The 12,126-nt window shown below is 53.8% G+C and overlaps 1 protein-coding gene across 1 annotated transcript in view; it reads left to right on the forward strand.

The window, feature by feature from the left end:
* Nucleotides 1-12,126, forward strand: part of LOC131215101 (optomotor-blind protein) — a 104,463-nt gene that overhangs the window by 25,704 nt on the left and 66,633 nt on the right. Inside the window, exons 2-3 of the mRNA XM_058209480.1 lie at nt 873-986; nt 1,059-1,212. Coding sequence (XP_058065463.1) covers nt 873-986; nt 1,059-1,212 — 268 coding nt within the window. The remainder of the gene's footprint in view (nt 1-872; nt 987-1,058; nt 1,213-12,126) is intronic.

Here is a 12,126-nt window from a genome sequence, read left to right on the forward strand (position 1 = left end):
AAAACCGGGAGGGAAAAACCCTGGCCCACAGAGCACCCTGCGCGTGTGGTGGTCTCTTTCGCGCAAAGCGATTGGGTAGCCATTTTTATCGCCCGCCGACCCTTAGGGGCGCACGGGGGTCGTAATTAAAATATTCACTTTGAAATTTTTCGACAACACCCGCGGCGGCCATTGCGGGGCCTTCCGGTTCCGGCCCGATGGTCCGGGTTCCACGCTTCGCGAATCCGAGAGTTTTCCGAACGCACCGAAAGATTAGTTACCAAAAAAAAGAGAATGATCTATCGTCTTGCGCGCCAGCGGCCGAGATCTTGTCCGGTGGATAACACCACCGAAGGTGTTGGGAACGGTGTGTGGCGAGTGTGTAAGACCAGCAAAGCGTAACTCCCGCCAACCGTTGACCACGCGGATTGACCCCCGCGACCGGCGGAAGTTTTACGAGCCTCGACCGCCTCGACGGAAAATGGACCCCCTTTTTGGGGTGTGGTGCAAGTAATGCAAAATAAATTCAATAGACACCTGACCGGGCCGGTTCCGGGTGCGTGATTTAATGGCCGCTCGGAAGGCGCTCTCCGCACTTATCATAACTCAAGCGCCATTGGCTGGCCGGGCGCTGGAAATAAAAATCACCCCAAAAAGGCGCTGCTGAGGGAGGGTGCACCAGAGTGGTGTAAATTACCGAAGTGATGAGCCATCGTCAGCAGCGGTCAGGCAACGAACCCCCCGGCGACACACCCTAATGGCGACTGAATCCTCGCGAGGTCGCGAGTCACTGACACCCGTCATTTTGTTGATCAGAATTATGAAGCTTAAAGTCCCCATTCTCCAGTGGCGATTTGAATCGAATTCTTTGTTCTCCAATTCTCTTTCCACAGGCAAATGTTCCCGCAGATGAAGTTCCGGGTGTCGGGTCTGGACGCGAAAGCCAAGTACATCCTGCTGCTGGACATTGTGGCGGCCGACGACTACCGGTACAAGTTTCACAATAGGTACGTTTCTGCAGACCCGCGAAGTATCTTCTTGGTCCCGACTAACTTGGTCCCGCGTTTCTCCACTTCTAGCCGGTGGATGGTGGCGGGCAAGGCGGACCCGGAAATGCCCAAACGCATGTACATCCATCCGGACTCGCCGTCGACGGGGGAACAGTGGATGCAGAAGGTGGTCTCGTTTCACAAGCTGAAACTCACCAACAACATTAGTGATAAGCACGGATTTGTAAGTATTTTTGGGTGCCCCTTTTTCCCCTTCAAAGTCTGGTTGAATATTCAGAAGCCTCTGTGGGGCCCTCTAAGGAGGGCCAAAAATACATTGACGAGTGTTAATGGGCCCCGACGCTGACGTAAATGCGCTGGTCAGGCCAGTAATCCTTCCTGCGCGAGGCCGGTCAACGAGCGGTGGCATTAATTTGATGAGGTCACTCCGTTCAACTCGGGAGCTTGCGTCTAACAACTTTCTTTTACAAGCAAACAGAAGCCCGACAGTGGCCGGGTTGACGTGTCGCACTTGTCGCACGGTGTTTGAAGTGATGCCGCCAGTAATCAGCTTGGACCGGCGCGCATCAGGCTAATGGATCTGCGCATCTTAACTGCTAGAGATTGTTGCGGGACCTTTTTTCCTTTTTGCGCTGCGTTGACTCATTAGAAACCCCGAGCCCATTGGGGACCGTTTGATGTGGCTCAGTGTTAGCTTAATAGGCCGGGTGTGTAATCGACGCACGCAAAACACAGTGTGGCAAACGGATGGGGCACCGGCGCGAAGTTCTAGGACACTCTCTCGGGCAATTGATAAACCCGCGCCGCCAGCAACACGCCACTTGCCGATGGTGCTTGCTGATGGTAAACAATTGTTGGCCGCCGTCTTGCCCCGCCGTGTTGGTTTGGGGCGACAATTTTTTGTGGCCTTTCTCTCCCTCTCTTTCGGTCTCTCTTTCTCTGTCCTCCCTTCCCAAGATCCAAGGCATCAGCTACTGTACGAGATTAGAGGACCGTTCGGATCGTCTCAGAATGCTACGCTTAATTGTGTTTACCATCAATAAATAGTACGCCATAAATCGCTGACGACCCGCCATCGGCATCGGCAGTAGCAGCATCAGCGCGAACCTTGGTGGCGGCGAGATGAAAGCGGTACGCGTTTGACACTGGTACGCACGTGGTCCGCCGGGTTCAAGAACGGGATGCCCTCGTCCGCGTTTGATGCTTTAATTTGTACTGATAATCGACCGACCGGCGCTGTCGATTTTCGCCAACAAAGAAGTGAATTAATAATGTTTACTTTTGTGGTGGTCAACTTTTTGGCCACTTTGTTGGCGGGGCCACGAAACGGGCTCAGGAGTAAACAAGAGTTCCAGGTCTTACACTATGAACTTCACGTGTTGTACGGAAAGTGCCGATTGTCGACTGTATGGACACCGGGGGGCTCATAAACTTGTTAGCTCTCAGCCAAACATGACCTCCAAGGTCAAGGCTTATATTCTATGCAGAGAATGAAAAATATACAATTTTATGGTCTGAAATACACTTGGTTATTAAGTATGAGCACTCTCTGAGCACTTGTTCCAACGAGATTCCCAATTTATGAATTCCATCCCTGAAGTGAGAATCTGGAACGGCTTCAAAATATATGGATGGATGGAAATATGAATATGGAAATATGGAAATATGAACGGCTTTGCTTCATAGATTTTTGCTATTGTCAAAATGCTCTCGTGATAAGATGCATTGTCTTGAAGAAAAAAAATTTTTTTTCTTCTGAAAACCGAGTCTTATTTCTCGAATTTTTTCCTTCAGTTCAGGTCTAAAAGGTTATTTAGCAGTTTCCACAACAAACAATCCACAAAGAAAATTCTTTTTGCATCCCAAAAAACCTTCCTGGCCGATTTCTGGACATTAAAGCTCACAACTTTTGGAACAGCCTAGAATTAACCCGCAACGATTCCGATCGGATCGCTCGGGCAAACTTCAACGCTTTTAGGATCATGAGCTTCGTGGCCCAACCCGATAAAACTCTCAAGCCATTCAAGAGTGGGACACGAATCGGCAAGGTACAATCGGAGTTCTAAAAGTTCGTCCAGCGCGAAACGCAAAAGACGTAAAGCCGCTAAAGCAACCCGCGGCCCGACATAATGGATGATGATCAAGACGTGTTCCGCGTCACCATCACCATCCCCCAGCCAGTGGCCGGTTTCGGTAATGTTGAGGCCACCACGGCCGGCCGCAGTAGTTTCCCTCAGTGATGGATGGATTAATTTGGGATGAGCGCTAACACCGAGCACCGATGGATGGTGGCGAGGAGGAAGAGGAAAAGACTCGCCTCGTCAGAGCAAGGCTGAAAGGAGTCCGCGCAAGTGGGCCCGCGGGCACAATCTCTCAGTCCCACTCAGTGGCTACCGTCCGATCCGATTGAATTGTCTCTCCGACGGCGCGGCCGGTGGTTGCTAATGCGCGATTCCTTTATGCTTCCACATCCAGGCCAGAACCTCTTACCGTGTGGTGGTGGTGGAGTTTATTGTTTTCAATTGATTGTGGGCTTTTTAACTATTTTTATCCTTTTAACAATTGCATTGTTCCCCGTTCCGGCTGCTGAGTGTCCGCCGCGAGTGTGTCGCATCTTCCGCTGGATTGGATCGGAGCGACACGACTCATTGCACGTGAAAGGCGAACGCTCTCTACGTGGGTGCCCAATTACCAGCAGCGTCAGGACAGCTGACGAGCGGTCGGAAAGGGTATCTGTTTCACGTGCCCCCGGGGACCACGTTATCTCCCATTTGGGTGCCGCCTCGCGCTTGGTGATAATCGCTTGTTCGAAAATTATTTCGACATGCCATTAATCCAATACCTCAGATCCCTGATAGGGAATCTAAATGTGGCCGTGGGTCGGTCGGAACAAAACGAAAAACGAAAAAAAAAACCGGCAGAGGAAGAAACAGGAGCACTCGGCGGTGGCATCTGTAGCGCGCTGGGGTGGTTTGGCTGGCCCTCGGCGACACCGATCCGATCGGACCGAAGGACGCAGCAAGAAGGAGGCTCCGGCACGGCAAAGCCTCCGGAGGGAGCCTATTTCAACGGTTGACTGATTCGTTGACTGACAGGATACGGGATCGGGCTCGGCTACCGCGCCGCGGGCTCCGGTTCCAGGGACCCGTACGATCCTAGCCAAAGGATCCTTTTCGGGACCGAGCGAGAGAGCGAGAGGGCCAAAACCAACACCACCGGGAGATCCCTGTTTCGCCTTGTGCCGGGACGAAAGCGGCACTTTTGTAGTACCCTTTCTTTTGAACGGCGGCTCCCGGGAGTGGCGGTGCTCTGGTTTTTTCTCCAACCTCCCGACCCTCCGAGTACATGGTCCCCGAACTCCGGAACGGGGGCCACTGGGATCCGCAGGATCCGAGCTCGAACTTGGCTCGGATTCGACGGGGCCAGAAAAGGTCCTCAGCACACGCACACACAGTGAGAGATGTTTTAGAAAATTAGGAATATTATTTGGACATTGATCCCATTGTTGGCGGGCACTCGACTCTGCCAAAGCTCCTCCGAAAAGGGGATTTTTCCTAGAGTTTGCCGTTTCTGAGCAGCCAGGCGGCCGGTAATTGAGTCCCGGAGGCCACGAAGAGGATCCTGCATCCTTAAATCTTTTTTTTTTGCCGTTCGAAATTGGCTTTGCGTTGCGGAACGTCTGTACCTTCTACGGCAGGGTCGGTCGCTAAACGGTCGGTTGGTTTTGCAAGGACTACCGGCCGGACCGGTGCGCTTGCGTCTCCGATGGTTAATCGTGCCGATCTACGGCAAAACCACAGACGCGGGAAAGGAAAGCAGCGTCCCGGGCGTGTCCTGGAGCGAGCAAAAAGAGAGCAGTGGTCGTGGTTCGTGGTTTTTCGGGAAACTATTACATCTAGGCTAGAGTGGCGTTGATTGGGTACCATTTGGGTTGGGTCGCTTCCTTTGTAGTTCACGGCACGGTCAGGCACAGCGCACCGTTGACGTTGATTCGGTGCGATGAAGTGCACGGGATTAGGGCGAGATGCTTCCAGTTATCTCTTCCTACCTCTCGGAGTGCTCGGGCTGGAGATGAAGCGGCAGCTGCCACCGCGAGATTAAGACCTTGTAAGCGATCCTTGCGGCTTAGGTTTATAGGTGCTGCTGCAAGTCTTCTTCGTGCATCAAATGAGATGCAAGGACCACGAGACCATTAAATGTCCCACATGATGAAGTCACCCAAGTACGAAGATCTCCATTTTTACCGACTCCAGTTGCCTTTTGTATTTGTTCTTCAAATGTAATATTTGGCGCCCCCGGGTCGAAGGTGTAAAGTGTCACACACTCCGGGCCGGATTTCGATGTGGCCTCTCCCTGTCTCTCTCTCTCTCTCTGTCTCGGTAAGTACATTAGGGCTGTGCAAACAGATAAACAGGACGCCGTGGGCGGTGAGCGAACCCCGACCTCGACGGCGGCGTCCGTATATTTGCCGTAACATTATTCCCAGCGTTCCCTGCATTCCCAGCTTCCCGACTTGCCATCGCGGACCCGCGGGAGTAATGGGTGCACTTCAATATTGACTTGTCACCTTCCCCGAACTCAAACACGTGGGCGCCGCCGAGCGCCCGAAGATGGATCTGACTTTTATGCCGCCGTCGTCCGGAGGAGGCCATTCGGAGGAGAGTAAATTTGATTTAACATTTTTTTATCCTTCCACTGTTTGGTGACTCTACGTTCGGGCCCTCCTAATGCTCGGGACCGCTACTCGGGAGCTACTGCACTTGATCACAGTGTTTGATGTTTATTCTCTGGGCCGGCGCTTTAAACAATCGAACTGGCCCGGGCTAGCTAGAGCGTAACGGTAGTTCGGATGAATCAAAATCTGGGTCCTGAAACCAACGAACCCACTGGAACCTTATTGGTTACTCTGGCTTATTAGCTGGCAGCCCTCTCGAACAGGTTTCGTCTGTGACGCTGTACGTTGATGGTTTGCTTGATAGCGCGTAAAATTAGCCCCCGAGTCCCTGTAGTGGCGAAAGGGACGCCTCAAAAAGGACGTCCCGGCCATCGTGCGTGTGGTTTTGAACTAGGTTACCCTTTCAAGTAGCGAGTGCCACCCGGGAGACACTGTTTTGGAGAAATCAAACAAACTCGCCCACCGGCAGTGTCCTGGTCCTTCTCGAACACGGAACCGAGAGTGGGGTTACACCACACGTGTGTGTCCGGAGGACGCACAAGGACTCGCCACCGCATTTGGTTCCAGTTTTTGGCTCCACTGAAGCGTGTAGTTAGCACTGCCGCTGCTCGTCCTTTTTATCTGGCGCGAGACCACCGCACACAGAAATAGACAGTCGGTGCTGGAGGAGAGCCAATTTCGGGCCACACACTTGAGTGTCCTTCGGTGTGCGTCGACCAAGACGACAGTCCGGTGAGAATACTTGTCGTCGTCGCCATCGAGACTTAGATCTTGCCTCGCTTCACCGGCGTTTTCGGCATCAAAGCAGTGTGCAGAAAGGACTCCTGGCCCGGTTCGGCAACCCTTTGATGGCCTCGGCCCGGACCAGGAATGGGGGGACCGGGGCGGGGTTAACCGTCGTCGTCGTCGTCACCGCTTTGATGAGTCCGGTCCGTCGTCTTGGGCCGACGCGGACGGCTCATTAGCCATTCGGCGCTGGTAGCCGTCCATATTTATAATAGGTTCAAATTTCTTCATCGCTTATTCCGGACACTCGCGCTCTCGCCAAACCGCGCTCGCCGGCCGACAATCATAACCTGCGGCACCCCCGAAATGGGCGAAGGTTTTCGGGTGGAGAGTCTTCTTATGAATTCAGCGGCAATAGCGCCGAGAATTGCAGCGCCAGAAGCGGAATTTATTGCGCGGCGCGGAATATTTGGCAGCTCGCTGACCGACCGACGAGTAGTGTCGTACCCATTCATACGGACACCTGGCTTTTTTCGGTCCCCGAAGACGTTGCGGCAAAAATAAATCTAGGGGTGTTGGACGGGGACGGGGAGGAGCGGAGGAGCGTTAACACTTCGGCGCGCTCCCGAGTGGCACGTAAGCTAATTCGAATTGGTGTACCGGGGACCTTCAGCGGGCTGGAAGAACAGAGCGGCCGAACTTGCGCCAGGAAACGGAACGCAAGGGAACGAAAATAAAATCATATGCCGCCGCCACCGCCGCCGCCTTTTCGGCGCGGCCTCCTATTACTTCCCCCGCCTCGCCGAGGGACACCTTCACAGACACAGACGGTCGGCCGATCGGTCGGGGTCTTTCGTCAGTGAGTGATCGAATTTTTTGAACACGCGGACCACGCGGACTCCTGTGGACGATGTTGGCCACAATGTTGGCGTCTGGTCCCGCTCCCGCTTCCTTCGGGTGTCCGGCGGCCTTTTAGGTCGACCGCCGCCGTCGACTCTCGAGGTGACTGTGCGCAACTTAATTTTGCGATTAACCGGCGGCGGCTCAGGTGTCGCCTCGGTTAAAGCTTGGACCACCGAGCGGTGGTCTGTGATCATCGTTTGTGTCTTGTTTTTTCGGGCCAAATTGATGGATCGTTAGACACCCCATCCTGGGTTGGTGATGTGAACTTGTGAGACACCAGAACAAGTTGTGTAATTCTCTAACTACGAAGTACGCAAGAATTGCTAGAGAATTGTTGAGAACTTCTCCGACTAACGCTGTCGGAGTCGGAGTGGAATATTCTATATCTGGCGTTTGATCAGCGATTTTCTAAATCCAGGTCCAGTTCCCAGTCAACTTGAAACAGGATGCCAACCCATCTGTATGTGTTTTTGGGGGGGCGCCAAACAGAAACTCCAACTCGAGGCGGCCGCCGACGGTGTCAAAGAACCGTCCGCCGGTGTGATTGATCACCAGCACCATTTCTCGTACTACAAAAAAAAATTGCTTCTTAGCCCCGAAAACGGAGGCCATTTTGTTGCCGTAAAATTGCTATCACACCTCGGCAATCTAATTAGGTCCGCCGGCGTCCCACCCCAGAAGGGCTTAACCGCCAGCGGGCCTACGTTGGCTAACGATCCCAACGAACCGGGGCAGGGATGCAAATGAAGGGCTTTGCATACGCCGGACGTAGCTCCAAAATGGTGTCGAGGGGCTGAGCGCACATTCTCTGTATTTGTTGGGCAATTTTTGAGCCGAAAGGAACTCCGTAAGACTATTTCCATTTTTATAACCAAACGGACCGTACACCGTACCGTATAAACCATTCCACCCCGTTTCCACGTCAACCGGCCGGCCAGAGGCTTCTTCTTCGGGGATCAAAGCCAGAGGATTGATTTTGGACACCTTCGAGTCGCTCACGGGCTTTCGAGATTCCCACGATCGGGGTTCGGGGTTCCGAACAATGTGTTATTAAAATATGTTTTTCGCGTTACGACCGGGAATGCACCCACCCACGTCCGGTCCACCCGTCCGCCCAGCCGTCCATCCTGTTGTGGTGCTGGAGTTTTGGTGCCGTTTTATTACCCTGGCCGAGGAGGTAATTATGGGCCCATAAATTGGGCCCATCGAAACCTGAACAAACAAACGAAACAAATGCCCATTAGGAGGCGGTGGTGGATGGCGGTGGCCACTTCCCAGTCACCCCCCCCCCCCCCCCCCCACGTCCCGCCAGCGCTCGTGTCCGGCGGCTAGAAACAACATTCTTCGCGCGCTTCGCTCCGTGAGTTCGCCCATTTGTTACGTCCTCATCGACACCCTCGCCACCTCGCGGAAGAAGGGTGTGACATTGTTGCTAACGGGCCTTGCGGGCGGGCAGCAGCACATTTGTTTGCACACCGATCCGTGCCCTGCCGGTGGCGGGCGGTGGAAAATAAAAATGGCGCCGCCATCACGCAAATTCGCCAACGGGCCTTTTGGCGCCTCCGGCAAGTGTGTCATAAATACCGACACGAACCGGCGCTTAACCGGCGGGTGACAACATTTGTTACCACCCCCCCCGCCTCTTGGCCACCCCCCGGGGTCACACTGGGAGAGGTCACAGTGCGCGCCCCGCGAGGTGCCGTAAAAATTAGTAGCGATTATTTTTCGTTAGTTTTTCGGTGTGGTTCCTTGTTACGAGCGGGCCACAGGACGACCCACCGGCTTTTCGGGGGCGAAGGTGCGACCAGAAACACCTCCGATAAAACGGCGCCGACTCCGTTTTTTGGCACCCCTCGCGAACCGCGTGCCTCCTCTTTTCACGTTTTTCGTGACGATTAATCAGCCGTGAGCGCCGCGCCTGGTGGCTTTTGTTTCGGTTAGTTTATTTGATTTACCAGGGACCGGGCGAAGGACTATTAATTTTGACCCAAACACTCGTCGGCACGCACGCCACACCGCACCGCACCGCACTTGTTACCCCTGTCAGCCGCCGGTTGACCCTACACGCGGACGTGTCATAACTCACATTTTTATGTTCCCGCCTCGACCGAGCTCCGCGTCTCCGCGGTTAATTATTAATTAGCCCCCAGGGCGCTTAGCGCGCTGTGGTGTGCGTGCGTGCGTTTGTGGCAGGAGCAGGGTCCCCGTTGGCCGCTGGCCGTTATCGCGCACTGGTGAATATTTGTTTCACCTTTTCTCGGTTTATTCTAATTGGGTGCCAGATAGGGCGCCGGAGAATAAAACCTTCAGCGGACCTTGCTTCGGGACTTTGCTTAATTTTGGGGACCCTTACCGGAAGGGTGGCGTTGATAACGGCTGCGCACGGGAGCTCCTGGAAAAAAGAAAGCACTTATTAGTTCTTACATAGAAGCGAGCACCTGGGCTGCACTGGGAACTGGGTTTCCTGTGCTTCAACCGTTCCGAGGCCCAGGAGTTGCGAAGTGGCGAGTGCGACAATTAGCGAGACTCACAACACACGAACACAAGTGAAGCGAGCGAGGCACCCCGACAATATGGCCGCAGATTAGACAGTCGGTCGCCCGGCCAGTTCGCTGTGTAGGGAAAAAAGGGCTCGATGCAGCCCGATGCAATTTTAGACGCTCCGCACGCTGGTATGCGTGTGTCGCCGCCATCAGCCGTTCCCTGTCGGAAAGGGACCCGGAAAGGGAAGCGAGCGGGAACGGCGCGGGAAAAAACATGGCAAATGCCGCATAAACCCTCTTGTAAATGAGCTCACCTCAAGTACCACCGCGACCGGGCGCTACTTCGCGCTCTCGTAAGAACGCATGCTGTCACACCTCCGGGTGGTCGTCCTGTCGTCCTGCCCAAAAGGCGAGCTACTGTAACTTGCTCGAGTAGAGTTAGTTTAGTCGGCACACAGCACAGGACCCGGGACTTGCGTTGTGACCACAAACACATGCATGCGAACGCGCGCGCGCGCGTCCGTTCGCTGTGTACGGATGTAATTATGCTAATTTAGCATTATTTATGCCGATAATGATGATGGTGGCGATGATGGTAATGGTCGGTGTGCGCGCCACACTCGTGAAATGTGCGTCGGTCGCTGGAATGTAATGGGTTGTGTACGGAACTAACGGAGTAAATGGAGCCCACCAACACGGCCACGGCCATCCCGTGTCTGTTTGCGATGCGGCCCTCCTCCCGAGAGCCTTTCAAGAGGAACGTCTTCGGAACCGACGGACACCATTTGTCATCCCCAAAATCGCCGACAAAATCTGGCACCATATTTTATACGCTTTCGGCTCCCACTCGGTTCCCAGAATCGCGCAGATCGTATTTCTAGCAGTGTCTCCGGGCGAACAGTATGAAAGCTTTCCACGGACGAAACGGACTCTCTCACAAACGCCGCTTGGTTGAGATCCTTCAGCCGAGTCGGGCCAGGCGGGCTTCCCAATAAACCTTGGCACGCTTGACCGATTTCCTTGGTACGCATGTCTCGGCGCGCACCCTGCATTTGCGTGCCCTGCCGGAGAAAACTGGGAAAACATTTGAAAAATGTGAAAACAATATTTTATTTGATTGTTTTTCCCGGTGCGTTGCCCGGGGGCCAGGGGCTGGGTGCGAAGTTCTTGGAGCGCTGCCAGCCCGACGGGGTTCAGTGATTTTTTCCCCCGGCCCGGCACGCAAGAGGTTATTAAATTTCTTCCTTTCCAACTGCCAACTGAATAAGAAACTTGTCTTCGTCTTCGTTTTTTTTTTTTGGGGGGGGTTGCGAGGTGCTACGAGCTCATACCTTCACTGGGCCGGAACAGGACACAAGGCTCGCGGTCGCGGCTCGCAACCCAAAACTGAACCGAAGGGGCGGCATTTCGAGGCCGCTCTCGGCGAAGGAATGCTCGCCTAGTCCCGTGCGCGTGCATTCCCCGCGCGAAGCGGTTGCGTGAAGTTGAAAGGCTGCTGGACTCGAGACTCGAGGGCGGCTTCCCTCGGCTACAAATCGACCAAATTGCGCAAATAACTTTCTCAGACACCTGCGCAATCGGCAGTGAAGCGTTGATCGGCCGGCTGGTGCTGGGCAACATTGTACGGGGCCACGGTTCGCGGTCCGCGAGGTGTTTAAGCTGTAGCTTGCGACACCACCCTAGACACGGCACCCGACCACGATGATGATGATGGGAGCCACGTTAAGGGACCCGAGCAACAGCCCCGGCAGAGGCGCGTAATTAGCGATTTTATTTATGTCGGTGCCCACCCGAACAACATGATAATTAATAACAATGCCCACCTCATAAATAATTTACAAATAGTTTCACATTTCCTTCACCGTCCGCGTTCCGTCGCTTTCGGGTGTCGCACGCTGTCGTTTTCCCTTTTTTCCTCTCCTCTGTTTTTTTTTTTTTTTTTTGAGAGTTCCAACTCCGAGTCCGAGCTTTCGGAGGTGGCACGTAGGGAATGAGTTTTCCCACTCGTGGCCGCCCACCACCTTTCGCGGGTGGAAAGTGACGATGACATTTTGATTTAACATTTCGGAAAATATGGCCATTTTATGCTAATGCTCTTCCGGCGTTGCTGCTGTGTAAAACATGGCAACCGTGAGCGCTCCGTGGTACGTGAGGACACCGTTCGTTCCATCTTCATTGCCCATGTACCCTTCCTTTGGTGGGTGATCAGTAATTTTGGGGATTTTTCGCGCTTTAAGAGGCCAGCAATTTACCATTATGACCACCATCATCATCAAGCATCAAAAGTTCGTTGAATCGTTGCTGGGCAGAATGAATCGCCAAATCCAACTAGCGACACCTCGGGTCCAAA

Source organism: Anopheles bellator, chromosome 1, assembly GCF_943735745.2.
Source record: "Anopheles bellator chromosome 1, idAnoBellAS_SP24_06.2, whole genome shotgun sequence".
NCBI classification, from domain to species: domain Eukaryota; kingdom Metazoa; phylum Arthropoda; class Insecta; order Diptera; family Culicidae; genus Anopheles; species Anopheles bellator.